Genomic DNA, 24,580 nt, shown 5'->3' with positions numbered 1-24,580 from the left:
GTCCAAACAAATGACCAGTACCACAATGTCGCCAATACACAGTTTATTTCAAAAGTGTGACGCGACAATGATAGTCAACTTTGCGAGTGCCACCGCCCAAGCTAAATCCCTCCGCATCGCGTTGAAGTTACTTTTTAGTAATGGGGATTTCAACTGGTGCCGAGACGTGGTTTTAATAGTCTCGGGATTGGTTCGTCCGGCGAATACGGCTTCATCATGGAAACGCTACTGCTGGTCGCTGATTTGCGCCTTGGGGTTCTATCAGTTCCTAATGGCGGCAACGATCGTGGTGTTCAGCTTTTACGACCAGCGCGACTTCAATGAACAACTCGGGCCAATCGTGGTGATTTTCGGATTGTGTACGATACATATCAAGGTACTCATGCTTTCACATCATCGGGAAATTATTCAACGAGTTCAGGAGTTCATTGACAGCAAGCACGGCGTCTCCGGTGATGACATTTATGACGCGTATGTTCGTAGCAACGGCACTAAGATTGCTGGGAAAATGTTCCCCATAATTTTGATCCTTGTGATATGTGATCAAATATTGGTATTTATACCAAGCTCTGCTCGGGAAGAAATCGTTGGAATACCAGAACCGTTTCGCCAATACGGAATCTGCATTACACAAATGCTACAAATATTCTACATCTGTAACATTTCGTTCTTCTGGTGTGGCCGTTATTTTGTTTGCACACTAAAAGTCATGCCACTTTTGGTTGGTTTGCGAAGTGAGCTTACGATTATCAACCATGGGTTTAGTACAATCGCAAAACGGGTTAAAGATGGTGTTTTTGAAGAACAGGTTGGAGCACAATGTGCACAACGAAAGTATATCAAGCAAATACTTGGAGAAATGGTGGAACAACACGTTGAAGTTATGAAGTAAGTCCAGCGTTCCCAATCATATTGAATTATGTATTATTTCCTCTTTTATTTTGATTTTTTAGACACATGGGCTTACTACAACCAGTCGTCGGACACATATACGCGTTGATCTACTTCTGTTCATTGGTTATGGTTTCAGTACCGTTGTTTCTGATGGTACACAGCGGGGTGACGTTCATAACCATTGCTGTGATAATATCAGCTGCTTGCTTCGTCGTGGAGTGCTACTGGTGGAGTTCTTTAGTTAATAGCATTGAAGAAAAGGTACCTATATTGCAGTGTTTGATGCATTTCAATTGCCCCTTGGGATCATTCTATTACAGATGGAACAAATAGCTGATTCTGTAGCACAGATGTATTTTTTGACCAAATATTTTCTGGACCATCACTCAGAGCACATACAGTTCCGCACAACTCTCATGATTATACAACTGAATGCGACCCAGTGTGGAAAGTTCAACTGCGGTGGAATTTTCCCGATTTCATTGAAATCCTTTTACGATTTATGCTTCAAGATATATAGACTCACAATGTTTCTCCTGAACTTTGATTAAATTAAACCTTTCAGCACGCACAATCCTGAGTCACAAATCCAATCACGGCCGTGCTGGTGCTCTATAGAGCAAAAAGTATACAGAGGCAACGTTATAACATGTTTTACTCTTAGTGTTTCAATATCCTTAGAATAAAATGTTTTGGCCGTTAGTCCAGGTACTTGAAACTTTGAAGAAAATAACAAAACTGTCTTGAGGTGAAGCGTAAATAAAATCTATTTGCCTGATATCATGAGAAAATCTAATTTATTTTCAAGGTCTTTTCGAGTTTTAACGATAAACAGTGTTACGTGCTTCTATCGCAATTTTGATATTTGATCATCGGATTAGCACGCCCAAGGCCACTGCATTCGACGAACCTTGCCAAAGTTGCCCCAATATTTATCAAACATCAATTATTTTTAACTCGCCTTAAGCAAACCTCGCACACAGCAAACTTCATTCACAGAAAATGAGCAAAGCACCCGATGATAGTCACGACCGAATTACCCGCCAGGCCGCCCATCGGATCATTCACCGCACTGGACTCGGACCCTCTGTTGTTGCATATTACACACACAAACCCGCTAATTTGCATTAAATTGTATTATCAAAGAAAAAAAAACTCGGTTTACCGTAAAAATTAGCCCACCCTCTCGTCCAGCCCAGTTCGTCTTCGGTCAGGCAATGCGCAATGACGAACCAGTTTTTTATTCGTCACTGACGAAAATGCGCGATATTTCCAGCGAAACGAAAAGTAAGGAATCCAGATTTATTCACCTAAAGGTTGTCGTGAACCAAACCGGCCGTTTCTGAAGCCCGATGTAGCGATTAAAACTTAACTAATTTGATCTGATTTAGGTACTTTCTTCTGATTGCACTTGATTATAATGCGAATTTTAAAAAAAGCTGTATTTCGAACCACACTATTCTGAGTCTGACCATTTTCGATCGGCGCACCGTTACAAATTTCTCCGCACCGCCGGAGAATTTCAAGCGCGCCGATAAAAATGTTGTCAGTTTTTCCCGATACCCATTCATAAATATAATTTGATCACTGAAGACAGAAATCTTGATGCAATGGGACGTGATGTTTTTACCTCCTGCCAAATCTTGTAAATTTTAGTAGTCCTTACTTTACATAAATAATTAAATAATTAATATTGAGCGTCTTAGGGGAAAATGTTACAAGGTAAAAAAAATTTCAAACTTCTATTTACTTCCACTATAATCACTAATGTATCATCAGATACGTATTTCGTTTTCTACTTGAAAACTTCTTCAGTGTTTTGTTATCGACTACAGTGTTTTTGAGTCGATAACAAAACACTGAAGAAGTTTTCAAGTAGAAAACAAAATACGTATCTGATGATACATTAGTGATTATAGTGGAAGTAAATGGAAGTTTGAAATTTTTTTTTTCACCTCATAAATAATTGAAGATCTAAAGCCGAATTATGAGACTGATGGGAAACTGCTGCCTGGATCTGCAGAAGGAAGAATACGTACAAATAAAGACTTCGCGCATTGATGAAACGAGAACGGACGTTACCGTGGATTGCGATATTCCTGGCTTAGCAGCAGAAAGTATTCGTCAAACACCACACGATCGACATATCTTTGAAACCATCGGCAGGCATTTTAAACATCAGTTTAACGCTTTCATCAATTAGTGTTGTGGAATAAGTAGTTACTTATGTTTTGAATTCATTCGCTTATGGAAAATGTGATGATGCAGTTGGTGGAAAGTCTTCCAAGAAATTTGGTAAGGATGGTTTCGGTAGATCGCAGTATGTATTTTGTTAAAGTAAATCCATTTGCTTGAAAAAAATCACTAAAAAAAAGTCCGTACAATAGGACAATGTTGAAGTTTTTATATACAATCAAAATTCTATGAGCCTCTTTTTTTGGTTTCAATAATCTTTTACGATGCACTAAGGGGTAACTGGACTAAAATCCTGGCCAAAATTATATTTCGGCATTTTCTGGTAGGTTTTGAATTTATGATGCAAAAACGTAGTAACAATCGATTTTCGAACATTTCCACAGGTGCAAATTCACCTACCAGTGATAAATCACCTTTCTTGATATGTTCAAAAATGGAATTATAAACTGATACATAAGCGACAGCTCCATGACAGTTCATTTTTTCACTCACTTTTGTCCTTAATTCGCGTGGGAAACGTGAAAAATGAAAAATCTCGCGTTGCATTTGATGAGGGCCTATTACAGAAAGGTAAACATTAATCGATTCAAAACAAAACATTAGATTTTCAGCTCCCATTTCACAAGTTTATTATATTTTTAGCAACGAAAGCTACCCAGAACGTACAATCAACACTGATTACTCACGCATAACATCAGTTGCATCGGAAAATTTGAAATTTATTAAACAAAAGTCTGGCTATTGCTTTTGCACCCTTATGGGTCGTTTCTAAAATTGTTTGTTAAATCATCTTCATCTTACAATAACATAGAATCGATTATTTTTGGAGAGGAAATGTTTCTTTCTATTTCCTGTTTTGGTCCTATGTACAAGGTTGCCTCAAGTGGTTACTTCACTCAAGTCCAAGTAGACTGCTTATTCGAATTGTTTCTATTTAGCTAGAAGTGGCACTTGTCCGTTTTATCCCCTACCTCATATTATTTCTTTGCTTCAGCTTGTCTACATAATATCAACTATGATGTATTTAGGTTATATCGAGATTTGCATATATGTTGTCAATGCAATCGCCAAATTCAATACAATTGATATTTAGATTTTTCATGAGGTTGGTTAGTGGGAAGGAGATGAAAGATAATGGAGCATGCGCTATGTTTTGTAGAGATTTAAATGAGCAGCAGATGCCCCAAACTAACATTATTATTTGAGGGTTATGCTGCAAAATTGTATTAAAAAGTTTTTTTTTAATCGGCTCCGTAACGCCCTACAGCATTTGAGCCTACCAAATGAACGAGTGAATAACAAAAAACAGAGTATGTTACTATTGTATTCAAACATGTCTATGTGTCAAATGCCTCAGAAACCAGAAAAAGTTATCGGCGGAATTTTTCTGCCTTTATACTGTTGAAAACAATGGTGGAGAATATGAAAACAACCTATTTTGAAGTTACTCGCAAATTCGTTTGTGGACGAGTATTATGCGCTTTTACAGTCTGCAGAACTTTTTAAATATCGAAAAGAACACATTTTTTTGGAAAAATATATTAAGCTCTTTTAGTGGAATGTATTAAACCGTCTAAGACGAATTAAGTACTGTCCATTTAATTCCACCAGTTAATTTTCGTTATCTTTGCAGATACGTATTTCGACCACAACTGTGTGGTCGTCTTCAGTGTCTTGTACTTGACTCGACTTAAATGGACAGTACTTAATTCGTCTTAGACGGTTTACATTTTTTTGACTAATTTTCGAAGTTATTTCATCCTCACACAAAAAATATATTTTTTTCGTTCAGAAAAAAATACATACTAGAAAGAGCTATTTATAAGGAGTATTTTCATAAAAAAAAGATCCAGGAAATGTTGTTCTGGGGCTGAGATATTGCAGTTTTAGTAAATAGTCAAAAAGTGTACAAGTCCGGTACTTTTTCTTTACATGTTATAATTTTATCAAGATTGCGCCAATATTTTAATTTAAATTAAAAACAATTCAAAAGCAAATAAATGGGAATATTTTCTAGGTAACATAGCTTTTTTTTCGATGGAGTTGGTTACCTGAATTACAGGATTTGGTCGGAGTATATGGATGGAGCCAGTTATAAAATGATATCACACCCAACAGTTAATATGTAGTAATATACAAATAATCAGGTTTACTATGTCAGTTTATTAGTTTTGATTCAATCATAGGATGCTTTTCACGGTATACAAAAAACAAGGCAGGCTCAGCACGTATATAAACATTCAGTTTGAATGTAAATATGTGTCGTCACTACTATCTTCGCACAAGCTAAACTGAGACGATGCTCTACGGTCTCAGCATGCCTACTTTTGTACCCTAACATGTGGCATTAAAATATGCATCACTCTTGACGTGTCACTATACGTGTCATATATACGCCAAAATGGTATCGAAAAAAAAATCGATTTTCCTCCAAATTCGATAAAAATTGGAGAAGCTTCCAAAATATTTTCTAGAGAAATTTCCGAAAAAAATCCAAGATGAATTTTTGAAGGCAGCTCGTACTGTGATCAGAATAATCGTTAAATATGTAATCCATTAGCTTTTCTCGATAGTTAGCCCGATGACCAATACATAATGAGTGAAATCGCTTCAAAAGAATAAATGTTTCAATAAAATCATACAATTGAAATTGTATTGTACATTTGAATCATTTGCTTGAGAAACTGCATATATCCATTTAACACAATTTCGAAAAAACAACAAAAAACTGTTTTTGAACAAATTGGCACCGATTCATTCGATTTCTTCGATACAGATCAATAGGTTTTGGCAAAACTTGACACCCTGGGGCACTTCCAGTGTTTAAACAGTAAGCAGAACTGCACAATTGCTCTTCAAAGTGCGTGGACATATGTAGTTTCTCAAACAAACGAAAAAAAATCATACATTCCTGAACAAATTTTTTTTTTGTATTTTTTGCCAGAATACGTATTTTTGGACGAGGATTGAGAATATTTGAAAATCTCATTTTGGCCAAAAATGTTACATACGCAGTTTCTCAAACAAATGGTTCATTTATAGTTCCGACCTATACGCAAAAAAAAACATTTCGCCATTTTGGAAAGAAATCCTGGTGAAGGAGTTCATGGAGAATTTCCCAAATTGATTCGGAACAATTCGCGAAGAAATCTTGGTATACATTCGAGAAATCCATTAGGAGTTTCTTCTTAAATTCCTTTGAGAATTCCTTTAAAAAATCCTTTAAAAATGTACGAAATTTCCGGAGAATTTTCCCAACGAATCAATAAAAGACTGTCCAAACGAATTCTTGGTAGAATTTCCCAAATTATTCCAGAATGAATTGCAAAAGGAATTTCAGAAGGAACAATTAGCTTTTGATTTGATTAAGGGAATTTCCGACAGAATTCCTAAAGAAATTCCTAAAGACATAATATAAAAAATTCCAAAAACAATTAGTAGATTTTCTCAAAAGAATTCCTAAAGAAATTTAAAATAGATTCTCGAATGTGTCTCTAAAGCAGTTTCTATGGAATTTCTGAAAGAATCTCCGAAGGTTTGATTTTTTTATAGTTCCTGAAGTAATTTCCAAAGGAATGTCTGAAGGAACTTCTGATGACATTATCAGAGGAATTTCCAAAAAAATACCTGATAAAATTTCCTTTAGGGATTTCTGAAATAAATTGAAATCAAAGAAATTTCCGATGCAATTCCTAAAGAAGTTACGATGAAATAACTAAAGAATTCATAAATCGTTTGCAGTATTGTGCTGAATCATTATCAGACGATAATAATTGCAATTTTCATGTGAAAACTTTCTACGTGAAAACAGTAGACCAGTTGTCGTCGGCGACAACTTCTCAAATTGTGTACTCAGACGATAATAAACACAGGATTTTCATTCAAACATTAATCTTTACTAATATCAGCTTATTGTCAACAGTCCCGTTATATCTTTTATTTGGCGTTAGGTTTTCATGGTAGTAAGGAAAAATAGGGGGCCCTCCTTAGCCGTGCGGCAAGACGCGCGGCTACAAAGCAAGACCATGCTGAGGGTGGCTGGGTTCGATTCCCGGTGCCGGTCTAGGCAATTTTCGGATTGGAAACTGTCTCGACTTCCCTGGGCATAAAAGTATCATCGTGCTAGCCTCATGATATACGAATGCAAAAATGGTAACCTGGCTTAGAAACCTCGCAGTTAATAACTGTGGAAGTGCTTAATGAACACTAAGCTGCGAGGCGGCTCTGTCCCAGTGTGGGGAAGTAATGCCAATAAGAATAAGAAGAAGAAGGAAAAATAGTTCAAAATGTAACGGTAAATGCTTCAAATCAAAATACGATTTTCAAACGATTCTTAATCGCTGGCGAGTTTTTATCACTTGATAATTTAAAAGTAAGATCGCGGGTGAGTTTTGTTCATCTTCGATTTTTTGAAAATTTGATTTTTCCCATCCGTTTGAGTTTGGTTTCAAGTAAATTGTCTAAACAAATTGTCATAATTATATCTAAAAAATCACTGATTTGAGCATAAGTATGATTGGCTGCCCACGGTTGCTACTGCTTTATTGCCAGGCCAGGTGTAACAGATGATATGTGGGACATTATCACCTTCAATGTGTAAAAACTGGCGAACCAAAATTAAGCAATAGGGACGCCGGCCGTGTTCGAATGCAGATCAATTAAGGAAAGGGTAGGAATATGTTGACCGACGAGTCATCTGCACTTCTGCAAGTAATCACTGGGATGTTGGATATATGGGGTAGGGAGATAATGTGTAGTTTTTCCACACAAAGCAGGATGAAATAGAGCAGTGGTGCTCAGCATTTTGAGCATTTTTCCCATTAATTTGCTTGTCACAAAATGAAAAAGAGCTTTCTTGTAACAAGTTAGTACTTGGACGAAAGCTTTCAAATATATCTATCAGCTGAGGGTATTAAAACGAATATTGGTGTCGAAATCACTCCGTACGACTTGATCAAAGTAAAATTACACTGCGGCCCGCGGGCCGCACCTTTGTTTTGCTTTGATCGTTTCGTATGGAGTGAATTTAACACCAATATCCGTTTTATTACCCTTAGCAGATAGATATATTTGAAAGCTTTCGACCAAGTGCTAATTTGTATGGTCGAAGTTCATTTTTATTGAGTGAGAAGCAAATTGAGGAAAAAAACGCCCAAAGTGCTGAGCACCACTGAAATAGAGCGAGTCTCGTGGAGACTGTAATGCAAATCTAAAACCTGTTCGATCGCGCACCAATCAATAAGCTAATAAGTTTTGAGACTGTTCCGCACATTCAAATCATGTTGGTTGTTTTCTAAAAAATTAGCGTCCATCAAAATATAAAAATTGTAAACAACAATTTTAAATTTTCACTTAAAAAACTGGGGAATTAGCAGTTGCGATGATGCCATTCTCCGATTGTTGGATTCGGCTTGAAGTGGTTAATGCATCTCAAAGTAAATTGCATATTAAATGACGATTAAATGCTTTGAAGTGTTTCATGCAAATTCAAGAGGTCCCAAATGGTCCGCGAATTTTGTTTACTGTTAATAATAATTTTTTTAATAAAACTGGCAAGTTAGTGGCGAGTTTCCGAGTCTATTGGTAGGTATTTAAATCTCCGAAATTCAATAAAGGCACTATTAACGTTTAAAATCTTACAAGATTTCAGGACGGTGCTCATTTTTGTAATTTTTATTTTACACCCTGTAACCGAGACTTTCTTCTTATACGTAGTTTACATCAATAATTGGCCTTAACGTCCTCTTTAAATGTTGGTCCAGAATTGTTCGTATGCTGAATATGTTTGTGCATTTAGAGAGATTGTTATGAAAATATGAGGAATAGTCCTTAAGTGTAGGCTTTAACGAATTACAGTAATATCTCGGTTTTATCACCCCCTGGTGAATTTTGGTGGTGAAATAGGAAAAGTCACAAAATCTGAAATTTTTTATTTTCATTTTTTAATTTGTCAAATGAATCAGTTTACGCATTAGAAAGGGAAAATACTTGAACGGAACTCGTATTTTTTTTTGTTGAATAGACTTGCAAAATTCTTGACAGGTACGCAGAAATGATTTATAATAAACCACAGGTGGTGAAAGTTACGTCATGAAAATCATTGGGCTTGAAAAATTGCTGGACAGTTTACGAGTCAATTGATAAGAAAAACTCTGAAATCCACCAAAAGCTAAAGAAACTATAAATACAGAAGAATTTCAAAAGCAAAAAAATATTTCTAAAGGAATCTCTAAAACAATTCTTTAAGATGTTTTTAAAGTTTGTCTAGAAGAATTTCCGAAGGAATACATATAGGAAGTTCTTAAGGAATACCTGAGGGAAATTTCGAAGGAATTCTTAGAATGTTCTGGAATTAATTTCCGGTGGATCCGAAAAAATTTCTTACCAAGTTTCTCAAAGATTTCTTGGAAAAAATAAGAATATAGGAAACTTTTTCTGTAAGTTCCTTCGGGCACTCCTTCAGAAATTACAATTGAAATTCTTTTGGAAATTCTTAGAATTTCGTAGCAAGAATTCCTTCAATTGGAAGAGATTGGAAAAACTCTAAGGCACTTAAGCCATAGTTTACATTAAATCATAAATCATGAAAGGAGTAAGTCGAATCGATATTAAAAACGGAAATTGAATGCACCTTTTATCACCGATAAAAATCAACAAAAAAAAATATAAAATTAGCTATGTTCAATTGAATTTTGAAATCTACTCATATCAAAATTTATTAATTTAGCAAGAATTTTTTTTTAACTTCAACAAGACCAAAATGTTACGCATAATTTAACAACTAAAAATTTTGAATTCTATACGCCCTGTAAATATTCGAACATGCAATGTTCTATTCAATAGCCTTTGAGTTTATATCCAGCTTTTTCTTGTATGCAATATTAAATACAAGTACCATAATACAACCTTTAGTTTTCAAAACTGATGGAAAATGGGTTACATAGATCCTTTTTGTTACATCATATATGAAATACTGTTCTGAGTTTTAAAATAGTAGTTTGTGCAACAAGCAACAACTCGATTTTTTCAGCACTCGTAGTACTTATCCAACTCGGCAAGCCTCGTTGGATAAACGTACAACTCGTGCTGAAAAAATCATCTTTTTGCAACGAGTTGCACATGCTATTTTTTGCAATGACGAAAAATGGACTTAAATTTGATAAATCTGTTCCAAAGTTGTAGTCTAATTTTCTCCACATGATCATTCTTGCCAATAAATAATGTTGCTGCGGAGAAGAATCAGATTCCTTGTTACCGTGCCACATTGCAAAGTTCAATGAGCCGTGAAGCGATAGATGTACTTGCCTTTGGAAATTTTGGATGTCATGACCGCCAAACTATTTAATTTATTACGGGGCGCATAAAATACACTATTTGATCACTTACCCAAGTTAATTTAGCAAAATTTAGTCACGTAACGACTGTTCTGGTGTTGGTTTTTCATTAGAGCACCCAAATGAGTGCTATAATGAATATTATGCAACCCATTTGAGTTGCATAATGTTCATAAAAGCATCCATTTCGTTGGTATGGAAAAGTAGGCCGTTTTATAACTCAAAGACGAACTATAAACCCGATATTATGATCAGGAATTGCAAAAATGCATTTTAAATTTAATTTCCTATTTATTCCGTTTTAAACTTCCTTCATCGTCACTCTTACTCTAAACTTTTTCCTGATGTCGCATAGGGGCTTCGACTTCCCGGATCGAATCAGTATACACGCTCAAGTGTACCTAATGAGAAATGAGTTATTGGCGATTAAAGGTTGCATGAAGAAGAAGAAGTCGAAGGAGATATTTGAAACATATTGCACGGGGAAGCACAAGGAAATTTTTTTAAAACTCTTCTCAAAAATTCTAGAAGCAATTTAATTAAAAACGGAAAGCAGTACGGGTTTGGACACTTTTTATACTGTGTATCAAGTATGATATCATAAAATAATATTTGAAATCGAAAAATTGCGTTTATTATGCAGTAAAAGGAAAGTCCAGCCCCGTACTGCTAACCGTTTTTAATTAAATTACCCCTAGAATTTTTGAGAAGAGTTTTAAAAAACTTCCCGTATGCTTCCCCGTGCAATATTTTTCAAATATCATCCTTCGACTTCTTCTTCTTCATGCAACCTTTAATCGTCAATAATTGGGTAGATTTTAGTAACAAAAAGAACAACCCAAAATGAGAGTGAGTGTGTTACAAAAATCAGACAACACACGATTAACACAAAACAGAAGTCTTCAAATTGGTGAAATATTAAAAAATCTTGTAATCAGGTGTATTTTCAAAGTATGGTCTTGTCGAAAAAATCTGATAGTGCCCTACTTTAGTTTTAAAATTAAACGGATGCAAATAATTACGTTCATCTCTCCTAATTAAAAACGCCTATACATTGCAAAACATAACATTCCACACTGTCTTACAGGACCGGAATGGAAGATGAATAGTCTTTTTTATAGAAAAATTTCCTCAATTGCGAGAAGAAAATAGTTGAAAACGTTTAAGAGTATAATGTATATTTTTGGTAATTGGATGAAGATTTAATTTTTTTTTCTCCTTGTTGGGTATTTTAATCACTGCGACCATTTGTTAGATCTATTGTGATAATGAAGATTTAATAGAATTTCCCAGGTTCTAAGGAAGATGAAGTCTCCCATGTATACCAGTCAGAATGAGCAAGTCTCTCACTTATCATATCTGTAAACATATTACGATGTGTAGCATCCCACGAGAGACTTTTTCCGCAAGTTGTCATGATAGTGATCTGATTTGGGAAGCTATACCCATAGGCGTAACTAGAGTCTCAGTCTAGGGGGGGGCATGGCACCAGCTGGTGGGATGTAATTTTCAAAGGTGATTTAAAGCACTGTGCGCATGGATTGCAATAGAAATTGTTTAACTAAGTTTATCGCTCATTCGTCCTAGAACTAACATAAAAAAAATCGCGAATAATACAATTGATTTCCAATGATGCTGTGATTGCTTCAAAACGCTGTGTCTGTGTCAACTTGTCTTCTCCATGTTACTAAATGTGGATAAGTGTGTAATCTAAGATTTAAGAATCTTCTTCGAATTATCTATAAATGATATCGGTATATTTCTGAAAGTTTTCAAGCATTTCCATGATTACTTAATGCATAAAGATCTCGATTTTTTTGAAACTTGAAATTTTTGAAACACTTTAGATGTGGAATACACACTCCGGAAGCACTGATGATGATAAGGACGCATTCTACGCGCAGCTGGAACGTGAGTACGACAGCTGCCCAAGACACGACGTCAAAATCATCATAGGAGATTTGAACGCTCAGGTTGGCCAAGAGGAGGAGTTTAGACCGACTATTGGAAAGTTCAGCGCTCACCGGCTGACGAACGAAAACGGCCTACGACTAATTGATTTCGCCGCCTCCAAGAATATGGCCATTCGTAGCACCAACTTCCAACACAGCCTCCCGTATCGGTACACCTGGAGATCACCACTGCAGACAGAATCACAAATCGACCACGTTCTGATTGATGGACGGCACTTCTCCGACATTATCGACGTCAGGACATATCGTGGCGCTAACATCGACTCTGACCATTATCTGGTGATGGTTAAACTGCGCCCAAAACTATCCGTCATCAACAATGTTCGGTACCGACGACCGCCGCGGTACGACCTAGAGCGACTGAAGCAACCTGATGTCGCCACTGCATACGCGCAGCATCTCGAGGCAGCGTTGCCGGAAGAGGGTGAGCTCGATGGGGCCCCTCTTGAGGACTGCTGGAGTACAGTTAAAGCAGCCATTAACGACGCAGCGGAGAACAACGTCGGGTATATGGGTCGAAGTCGACGGAACGATTGGTTCGACGAAGAGTGCAGACAGATTCTGGAGGAGAAGGACGCAGCGCGGGCGGTCGCGCTGCAGCAAGGTACCCGGCAGAACGTGGAACGTTATAGACGGAAGCGGAGACAGCAGACCCGCCTTTTTCAGGAGAAGAAACGCAGCCTGGAAGAAGCGGAGTGCGAGGAGATGGAACAGCTGTGCCGTTCTCAAGATACACGCAAGTTCTATCAGAAGCTCAACGCATCCCGGAAAGGCTTCGTGCCGCGAGCCGAAATGTGCCGGGATAAGGATGGGAGCATCTTGACGAACGAACGTGTGGTGATCGAAATGTGGAAGCAGCACTACGAGGAACATCTGAATGGCGCTGAGAGTACAGGCAGTGAAAGTCAAGGCAGCGGAGGAGATGACTACGTCAGTTCAGCGGACGATGGAAGCCAACCAGCCCCCACCTTGAGGGAAGTTAAGGATGCCATTCAACAGCTAAAGACCAATAAAGCAGCTGGTAAGGATGGTATCGGAGCTGAGCTCATCAAGATGGGCCCGGAGAAGCTGGCCACTTGCCTGCACAAACTGATAGTCGGAATCTGGGAAACCGAACAGCTACCGGAGGAGTGGAAGGAAGGGGTTATATGCCCCATCTACAAGAAAGGCGACAAACTGGAGTGTGAGAACTTTCGAGCGATCACCATCCTTAATGCCGCCTACAAAGTGATATCCCAGATCATCTTCCGCCGTCTGTCACCATTAGTGAACGAGTTCGTGGGAAGTTATCAAGCCGGCTTCGTTGACGGCCGCTCGACAACGGACCAGATCTTTACTGTACGGCAAATCCTTCAAAAATGCCGTGAATACCAGGTCCCAACGCACCATCTGTTCGTTGATTTCAAGGCGGCATACGACAGTATAGACCGCGTAGAGCTATGGAAAATTATGGACGAGAACAGCTTCCCTGGGAAGCTTACCAGACTGATCAAAGCAACGGTGGATGATGTGCAAAACTGTGTGAAGATTTCGGGCGAACACTCCAGTTCGTTCGAATCGCGCCGGGGACTAAGACAAGGTGATGGACTTTCGTGCCTGTTGTTCAACATTGCGCTAGAAGGTGTCATGCGGAGAGCCGGGTGTAACAGCCGGGGTACGATTTTCAACAGATCCAGTCAATTTATTTGCTTCGCGGATGACATGGACATTGTCCGCCGAACATTTGCAAAGGTGGCAGAACTGTACACCCGCCTGAAACGTGAAGCAACAAAAGTTGGACTGGTGGTGAATGCGTCAAAGACAAAGTACATGCTTGTGGGCGGAACCGAGCGCGACAGGGCCCGCCTGGGAAGCAGTGTTACGATAGACGGGGATACCTTCGAGGTGGTCGAGGAATTCGTCTACCTCGGATCCTTGCTAACGGCTGACAACAACGTTAGTCGTGAAATACGAAGGCGCATCATCTGTGGAAGTCGGGCCTACTACGGGCTCCAGAAGAAACTGCGGTCGAAAAAGATTCGCCACCGCACCAAATGTGTCATGTACAAGACGTTAATAAGACCGGTTGCCCTCTACGGACATGAAACATGGACAATGCTCGAGGAGGACTTGCAAGCACTCGGAGTATTCGAGAGACGGGTGCTTAGGACCATCTTTGGCGGTGTGCAAGAAGACGGTGTGTGGCGGCGAAGAATGAACCATGAGCTCGCCCAACTCTACGGCGAACCCAGTATCCAGAAGGTAGCTAAAGCCGGAAGGGTACGATGGGTAGGACATGTTGCAAGAATGCCGGACAGCAACCCTGCGAAGATGGTGTTCGCTTCCGATCCGGCAGGTACGAGACGGCGTGGAGCGCAGCGAGCGAGATGGGCAGACCAGGTGCAGAACGACTTGGCGAGCGTGGGGCGTATCCGAGGATGGAGAGATGCGGCCTCGAACCGTGCATTGTGGCGTCAAATTGTTGATTCAGTGTTATCTGTTTAGATGTTAACTAAATAAATGAAATGAGATGTGGAATAAATTCCACGAAATTTTGTCATAATCAATATAAGTATTCATGCAATTCCAAAATGTATGCTATTTGCTGAAATAGTTAAGTACCGATGAACACAAATTTGGAATCCTAAAGTGTTTTTTTATGAGTCATAAATTCCATGAGTCATAAAATTATGAGTCATAAATCAAATTCCAGAATAACATAGGGTTTTTGTAGTTACTGACGTTAGGAGAAGGCTTTATTATGGTTTTCTGAATAAGTGAGAGATTTCTCTGCAAAAATCAAAGAGACTTGAGAAGCAACCAAATCGATCTGAATTGTGCTGCAAAAGAAATGTTTTCTGATACGAACTGGTTTCTAAATCTATTTTTTTTATATCCTAAAAAACAAATTCTAACTAAAGCAGGCACAAAAGAGTTTTCCGATGATCCTTATGAAATCGCCAAAAAATTAAATGGTACAAGATCTTTTGAGGACTATAAAAATATTTCTTTAATGCAATCTCTGTTGTGAGTGCGAAGGTTGCCTAAGTTTTGTCCTAATACTTTCAATGGAATGCGTTGTTGATTTTTCTGTCATTGTAACAAAGATTCTTAAGTTTTATAATTTTATATCTTTCTGTGCCAGAATTATATAGCGAGAGCAAAAAGCTCCATAGGAATTTGATCAAGTGTTTTGCGGCATACCTTGCGATTAACTTGAAGATTTTCGAAAGAATGGTCGTTCGAAATTGCATTGACCGGATTTGTGTACATGTGCTCATTTTGATGTAGTTGCTTCAGTCTTTTTTGAAGCGGATGGTAGTTTAATAGAACAGAAATATTTATATCTTAATACAATTATGGTTTTATGTTTCTGCGACCAGGATACTAGTCAAACAAATGCAGAACAAATTTATTATTTTAAGCTAGCAACTGAATTAGAAGCGGCATTGATTTTAGCTTAAAAATCGAGAAAATGTTCCCGGGGGTCCAACTTAAATATTTTGATGCTTTGCTGAACAAATGGTCTTAGTGATAACGCAACAAAAAATATGTTTATAGAATTCATAATCAAAATTAAGAAATATGTAGGAAATATGTAAATGAAATAAAAACTGACTAAGTTGGAATTACTTTTCAAAATTTTCTGGGGGGGGGGGGCACAAGTAGGTCTGGAGGGGGCCAGGCCCCCCCCCGCCCCCCCCCCTTATTTACACCAATGGCTATACCCCATGATAAATTTGTTTTAGAAAGCTCCAAATGCGGGGAGCACTGGCTCTGATGATGCATTTCAACTTGTTCTACACAGCTGTGCAGTAACCAACACGAAATGAGCGAAAACAAAGCGAGATTCACCATTTTTCTATGAGGGCTGCCTATCCGATTCTGTTTTTTCGCACTTGTATACAAGTTTGATAAATTTGTTATCATGGCTTGTTATGATTCGGAACAGTTTTTGCCTCTCTTTTATCGTTGTTCGTTATCTATTGAGAGCGATTTCTGCAAACCCTGCCAGTTAGTCGTATTTCCACTATCACTGATTTCGTTATGCTTTGCAGTGAATACACAACTTTTCGATACCTCTTGCTGATAAACGAAAAAACCAAAACAGAACTCCACAAAACATCCACATTGGCATCACATCGGAAAGATTGCGCACATCTTGTGTGTTCGTCAGTACCAATAAAACTACGTGCTCCCTGCGGCAATCTCCAGGCGGCCCTGGCCGGCACTCTGTGTCCAATGGATCGTTCAACGCAGTGTGTTACATAATTTCGCTTTACATGTTTGGTCCCAAAACAAGCGTATGGATGGCAGAGGCTGCGAACTGCGACCTACCATCAAACTGACCGGCTGCAACCAGCCAGCGCCCTCTCCCATTGGAGACGCCTTTACTCCGGCGAACCGGCGGTGCGGTGGATGCCGCACTGCTGTGGGTTACCATTGTTGATGCTGTTGACCCAAACTGCAAAGCACATCTTTATCGTAAAATCATGATCAGGTTTCAAGTACACTGAACTGGTGTGACGACTCGACTCGAGAGCCGAGGGAAGCCCTTTTGAATGAGCGCGGGACCGTAAAACCGGTTGCGTGACGATTGGCTTAATATGGGTACGCATATCGATCGCAGCAAGTGATTACTGTTGTAATATCATGCTGTTGTTGGAATACAAGCGTAAGTCACCTTATCGATGTTCCTTCTTTTGAATAAAAGTAATCAGCAGCAAGAGAGCGAAGTTTTACAACCCCAGAATAAAATTTTTATCTATCACTCAATCTTTTTATCTACTTTTACAAAGAAAAGGTAAAATTGAGACAGCGAGCTACTCGGAATACGACTTACATTCTTATTGCTTTATATATGTTGGACGACTTGAGCGTTGCGTGAATGAAGTATAAGCAGCATCAAATACACCACACAAGCTTTCGCTTCATGTCTTTATCAGGTACTGAAAAGTACTACTTCTTAGTGGAAAGGATTTTTTTTAAATGTCTCACCGTTGAAATTATCCATGCGAAAATCTCACCTGTAAAATAAAAAGAAAAGAAAATGATTAATTTAATGATTGCTACTGTGGCAAAAAAAATACAAAATTACTTCTCACTATTTGTTATCAAGGATGTAATATACGTTTATTGCACCCTACTTTGAATAATAAATCAACTAAACATAGAAGAGTAGTGAGAAACGTAGATAATGTTTTCTTTAGTAGATTAATATTAGGTAGTTGAATTCAAGTCTTTTTCTATGAATATAGAGAGTCTAAGCAGAAATACCGCTAAAAAACATAATTTATTATCATCACTGCCACCCCCAACTGGCATCCTTCTGGGTTTCCAGGCCGACCACGACTACTGCACAACAAATCAAATAATTAATGGGTAAAATATAGAAAAGTTATGTATGAGTAAGTGGAGTAAATGGCGTCATCCCCAATTTCTGAGTTGCTATCTCAAATTTTGTCGTTAGATCGTTAGAAAGCGGCTGAATCCAATTATCGGTTTGGTAGACCCCACTCGAAATAAAAAAAATAACTTTTATAAAAAATTCAAAAAATTTTTGTCCCTTTAAAATTTGGCGTTACAAAACAAAAATGCTAATCGATTAATAGAAAATTTATTTTCAAACCTTACACCGTTTTATGTACATAGTACACCCAATAAGAACGTGTATTTGAGGAGTTTGGAACTAGCGTCTATCATACATACACAGATCATACACTGTATCAAAAAATTGAGAGAAAAGAAGAAAAAAGAAATTTAATTTAAGGGATTTTGGGGTCAAAAAAGCATCGAAGTGAATTTTATGTGAAATTTTCATGTATTTAGTAAAAAATGATAATATTTACAGATTATTGTTGATATTATTGTCCGAAACTGTTGAAAAGATATAGAAAAAGTTTGCCGAATAAAACTGAACTCTAACTGAATTCTTTGTAAAACTCTCTTTCGAATAAGCCCTTGATGTCTTCTATAGGTTGGTCGTAACGGAAGTTATCATTTTTTCCACCTTTGACATCGAACTTGCATATTTGCATGATTGCATGTTCAGATAAGTTAAAATACCAAATTATTACCATAATCTATGATATTATGATATCTGAATGCCCCATGAGTGTTTTCAGGCAAAAATTGGCCTGCCTGGTACGGATTTTGAAAACTGTTCAGCAGCATAAAGCATAAAAGCGTATGGAGACGCATGATACATTTGTGTGATGATTCATTTTGTGACTGAGTTTCATATGCAAATATCATCACATCCGTTTTATTAACTAAATGAACAAGTGTTCAATAAGGAAAGTACATGTTCTTGGTTACACATGTCGAATACTGCTATGATGGATTCATTAGAATTATGAGTTCAAACAGCAAACTACATAACGGAAATCTACCCAGCATGTCCTTGCACGCCCCTGAAGCTCTTGAGTATTATGTGCCGTTCAAATTAGTTTAATGCAGATGTTCAAGGTTCCCCAAATTCTTATGGAGCTCAAATCAGTTGAATTACAAAGTCAACTATGCCTGGTATTAAATCGGAATCAACCCAGCATGTCCATGAGGGTGGCTCAAAAAACACCTTTTCAATTTTGTTTATTGTCATCTCATTCCTTTCTATTTGATATCCTGAAGCTCTGGACAACAATTCATCCAAATTGGCCAACATCTGGGCGGTGCTAAACTCGTCGACAGTTAATATGAAAAAAATGTATAAAGAAACGTCGAAAAACAGTGATTTGCAGTTAGTTGGCACCATATACGATGAAGAACTAAATGGTACTCATTCAGTTATTGTAGAATTAAGTACAGAATGCTTCGTAGAAATCCGATTCGAACCTAGAACATCAGTAAAAATGGCGTTGTGGTGCGTTCACCGTTGTCACAAGCTGGGACGAGACTTGCAAAGATGAAAAAATGTAAATGTAAAACGTCATCTGCTGCCAGTGAGAAGCTGTCACTAACTGTCAGATGCTTCCAGTAGCTTTTTGAGCGAAAATATTGGTATCCCATATAAAGTACTCCACATGATTTTTGTTTTATGAACACTTGGAAGAGATGGAAGAGTATCCCAAAATAACCGGGCAGCTTATTACTAAACAGTTATATGAATATGCGTTTATTTCCCGAAATGAAAATCATTGTGGAAAAAAGTTTACAAAATAGCTAATTAAATACATTTTTATTAATGTACCTTTGTACGAGGTTCAGACCCTGTTTTTCTTAAAGATTACTTACCTTTTTTTGTAAATTAAATTAATTAAAGATTTATATTTATTGCTTGACGAATAACCCCAATAGAAGTGTATACATTCTTTGGGAACTCTACAAAACGAAGAAAGGCTGTTCGACCGAAAGTTATTCGGCCAAACTCCACTTGACCGAATAACACCTTAGACCGGAAGCTTGATTTTGTGTTTTTGTGACAGAAATCTCGACAAAAATCATCAATTTACTGGGGATCGGATGTGCGAAACTCGGTAAAAAATGAACAAATTGCTGAGATCCCGGTAAAAAAAAAATTAAGCGAGATTCCGGTAAAAAAAAAGCGATTTGTCGCGACACAGAACGTTTTCGAGATCTTTGGATGTTCCATAAGTAAATTAATGAATGTGCGATTGTTTTTGTTTCGAGCGATCGATCGTTTAATCGCTGACAAACAACCTGTTCTGTCAATAGTGCAATTTTGTGAGATTTTGCAATGTTATTTGCATACGATAAACTAACAAAATATATGTTTTATTCGAGTTACCAATAGCCAATTATTAGCGTTCATATGAATGTTTAAAAGACTCTGTTGGTCACATCACTTATCAGCTAAACGACCAATTCGACCAAACGGCATTTTCAGCCAAGTGACCGATTCGATATTTTCGGACATATGACTCGTTCGGCAAAATGACATTTTCGGCCAGATGACTTTCGGTCAGATGGGATTCGCCCTAATGGTTTGCTTGTTCAAATGCAATATTCGGCCAAACAACTTTAGATCTTCGGCCAAATGACTTTCAACGAATCGCCCCTTGCCCCTGGTAATCGGCGATTAGTGCCCACCATTTCCACAGTTATTAATTGAAAGCTTTTCTATGTCTGTCATTGCATAAATCTGTATCAGGTTTGGCAACCCCAATGAAAACACTATGCTCAGCGAGTCGGGAATGTTTCCCACTTGAAAACATCGTAAACCAAACCGAAAATCAAACTCGTTTTCTCCGGATTGGTAATCAAATGGGGGAAGGGCCGTTTGGCCTAATCCCATTCGGCTGAATGCCATTTGGCCGAACAAACCAGTGAGACGTCTCACTACTCACATCACGCTTCTCACTTTTTACAGTGAGAAATTAGGAGTGAGAAGTGAGACGTCTCCCTACTCACTTTTCACAGAGAGAAGTGAAAAATAAGGAGTGATAAGTGAGACATCTCACTTCTCACTCCCCATTTCTTACTTCTCCCTGTAAAAAGTAAGAAGCGCGAAGTAAGGAGTGAGGCGTCTCACTTTTCACTGCTTATTTTTCACATCTCTCTTTGAAAAGTGAGTAGTGCGAAGTAAGAAGAGGGACGCCTCATTACTCACTTGTCCCTTCTAACTTTTTACAGTGAGCAGTGAGAAATGAGAATATCCTATTCGGCCAAATGTCCTATTTTGCCAAGTGTAGAGGTATGCGCCGCCGCGCCACGCCGCCGCCGCCGCCGACAGTTTTTGACACGCCACCACCGCCGAAATTTTTGCGTTGGCGTGCCGCCGTTTAAAAATTTCCACGCCGCTGATCTATAATTTTCCACGACGATTTAAATTTGTAAAAATCCGCACAATTTTAAGTGGAAATTCCGAAGATGCAGTGGAAGTTCCGTATAATTTACTGATAGATCTCTACAACATCACGATGAAACTCCCGAGAATTTTTCGTGAAGATACCGATTATTTCCATGAAAATTTCATGTAATTTCTTGTTAAAATTTTGGGAAAGCTCTGCGTGAAAACTAGGCTAAAAACTTCGTGTGAAAATTGCGAAGGATTTCCCGTTGAAATTAAAAAAAAAATATCATTGAAATTGTGTATTTGAACAGAGAAGAGTCGTTCGGCAGAAAGCCATTTGGCCGAAGACCACAAGGCTGAAAGTTGTTTCACCGAATATGTAGTTGAACCGAAAAGACTATTTGGCAGAAGCAAAGCGATAACTTGTTTTAATGTTGTGAAATCATCGATTATGTTTACTTAATTTGATATCCAAAACGAGTTCTGATATTGGTTTTGATGTCCTGCCATTCAATTTAGTATTACATATACAGCAAAATGAGATAAAAATATGTAATCAATAATGATTATTCAGATTGGAAAACAAATTATAAATCAATTTGATGTCAAAATCAAAATATGTTTTCTCTCATCATGTTTTCTCCCATCAACTAAGTTGTACCGAAAGGCTATCATTTCACTCCGCAAACGAACTTTTTATAGAAGCCTCTGAGACCCTTAGTATTATATACCAATCGACTCAGCTCGACGAGCTGAGCACATGTCTGTCTGTCCGTATGTATGAGTGTGTGTATGTGTGTGTGTATGTGTGTGTGTATGTGTGTGCACAAAAGCTATAAAAAACATTAGACAACTTTTCGTATAGTAATCCTTAACCGATTTTCTCGCAACAAGTTTCATTCGACAGGGGACAAAGCCGTGTTGATCACTATTGAATTTTATAACGATCGGTCATTGCGTTTAAAAGTTATGAAGAAAATGGTCCATCGGACCATTTAAACCCCATATAAGGTTGGTGTCTTAACTAAATGCGAGAAAGGCACCACCAACGCTAGGTGGATTAATCTGGGTTTTAGACTTTGGTTATTTGGCCAAGAATGTCATTTGGTCGAACAGTTCCTTTGACTGAAAAAAAGTTTGACCGAATAGCTTAATATCCGAATATGCCCTTTGGCCGAAATAGACATTCGGTCGAAAGTGTCGTTCGGCTGAATTGGTCATTTTGGATATTTTCAGATTTTTCTATCTCCTCAAAAAAATTATGAACTTCTCCAGAAAGTTTTTTGTTTTTTCCAGAATATTTATTTGGAAATTAATTTCAGATTTTCCACAGGAATTACAATTTTCGAGATCTTTTTGGAATTACTAAGAGGAGCTCCTTGGATTTACCAAGGGAAATTGTTTGGAATTCACATGAGAAACTCTTCAGAGTTTTCACGGGAAGCTGTTCCAAATTTCTACAGGAAAATATTCAGAATATCGACGGAAAGTTCCTATTGAGTTTCTGTTGAGTATTCTTTGAAACTTACACAGAAAATTGTGACTGGTAAAAGGGATGCCTTACCGTTGACTTCCTCAATCTAAGACGGCTAGTTTTTTTATCCTTTATTAGATTGATTTTTTTGCAGGGATAAGTTCATCACTAGACAGCTAGTTTGGCCTAGTCAATTTTAAAACAACGGAAATATGTTCGGAATTTTTGAGGATTGGTTTTGGATTTCTGCAGAAATTCCTTTCTATTTTCGATAAGAAACTCTTGGGAAATTCCATTGACTGAAAGCGACTGCGGCCAAACTGGTAAATTGGCAGAAAGAGCTGTTTGCCCTAACAGGTCGCCCGGCCGAAACGATCATTGGCCGAAAATGCCGTTTAGCCTAAAAGGATTTTTGACAGAATGGGCCATTTGGTCATGCGGCCAAATGTCAATGACTGAACGGGTAAAAGTCAAAAATGGCCACTCGTTTAGCTAAACGGCCTTTTCGTCAATTGACCATTAAACAAAATTCCGTAGCCTCTCTAATTTTAAATCGATACAGGCCTTTAGACCAAAAGACATCCAGCCAAGTACCATTTAGCAAAACTAAATGTTTAACGGAAACTGTTATCAGGTCAAAACTGGTTTGTCCGAAAGCGACGTACAGCGAAATGGAACATTGGGCCGGGATTGTAAAAAGTTGTTTGCCCTAACAGGCAATTTGGCTAAAAATGCCGTTCGGCCGAAAAAGTCATTTGACCGAATAGATCATCTGACCAAAATCGTCTTGCGGTAAGAATTCCCAGATAACCAAAATGCATGCATAATATAATTTTCTGTTATGCGATGCCTATGCGCACAAATTTAATTGTATACCAGTTGCGAAAACGCTTTTTACTTACAGAAGTGGAGGCGATATATTTATATTTCTTATCCGACATTGCACGGTAGTGTAACGATTTTTAATTGAGTTTGTTTGTTATACATTGCGATAAGTTTGTGATAACAAGCTCTGTTTGACAGATAATCCGATTTCATTTGAGTTTAGAATATGCGATGTCAACAAATGAAACTGGAATAAACTCGTAAAATAGCCTACTGTGCAGAAAAATTTATAAATAAACTGATGAGCTTTGCATAACAATGCGATTTTGATAAAATTTGGATCGGTAAAAGATTTCAAACGTGCATTTTTATGCGATGTGGGGTCGTCTGGGTTGTCATTTGGCAGAAAGCGCCGTTTGGCCCAAAAATGTTCTTTGCCTTCTTATCACTTTGCCAATATGGTGTTTAGCCGAATAGGTTGTTTGACAGACAATGCCGTTTGAACGAAAGGGTTGTTTTGCAGAAAGGTCATTGACCAAATGACCATTCCTATCAAACGGCATTTTCGGTCAAATGATCTATTCGGTTAAATGATTTTTTTCAGCTGTATGTCGCTTTCGGTCAAACCATTTTCGACCTGATAACAGTTTCCTTCAATTCGGCTTAATGGGATTTGGTTAGATGACTTTTGGCTTAAAGGCCAGTATCGACTTAAAAAGTAGAGAGGTTACGAAATGTCGGTCATTAGGCCAAACGGATGGATATTTTTGACTAAATTACCCGTTCAGTTATTGACATTTGGCAGTATGACCTATTGGCCCAAACGATATTTTCGGCCAATTCTGAATGGGCTATTCTTTCAAACGACCATTTCGATCAAACGGCATTTTCGGGCTGATGACCTTTTCGGTCAAACAATCATTTCGGCCAAACGACCTGTTAGGGCAAACGACTTATTCGGCCTAAATACCAATTCTGCCGTATGTCACTTTCGGCCAATAGAATTTCCCAAGAATTTCTTATGGACAATACACTAGTCGTTTGGTAACTGCACCATGTTTTATTTTCAGTTAGCACAGGCCGTTCGATAACTGCGTTGCATTCTAGACGTCAAATGATTGTCAGAAGACGTCAGATGCAATAGAAGTGCACC

The 24,580-nt window shown here is 38.0% G+C and overlaps 2 protein-coding genes across 2 annotated transcripts in view; one reads left to right on the top strand and one right to left on the bottom strand.

Annotated features, from left to right (window-relative positions):
- Window positions 1-24,580, bottom strand: part of LOC134226453 (uncharacterized) — a 187,990-nt gene that overhangs the window by 75,875 nt on the left and 87,535 nt on the right.
- LOC134227948 (uncharacterized) lies at window positions 68-1,533 on the top strand. Its single transcript, XM_062709661.1, has one exon. The coding sequence runs from the start codon at window positions 68-70 to the stop codon at window positions 890-892; it is 825 nt and encodes a 274-aa protein (XP_062565645.1). The 3' UTR covers window positions 893-1,533.

Source organism: Armigeres subalbatus, chromosome 3, assembly GCF_024139115.2.
Source record: "Armigeres subalbatus isolate Guangzhou_Male chromosome 3, GZ_Asu_2, whole genome shotgun sequence".
Classification (NCBI taxonomy): domain Eukaryota; kingdom Metazoa; phylum Arthropoda; class Insecta; order Diptera; family Culicidae; genus Armigeres; species Armigeres subalbatus.
Note: the sequence above shows the minus strand (reverse complement) of the source record. Positions and strands in the feature narration are given on the sequence as shown.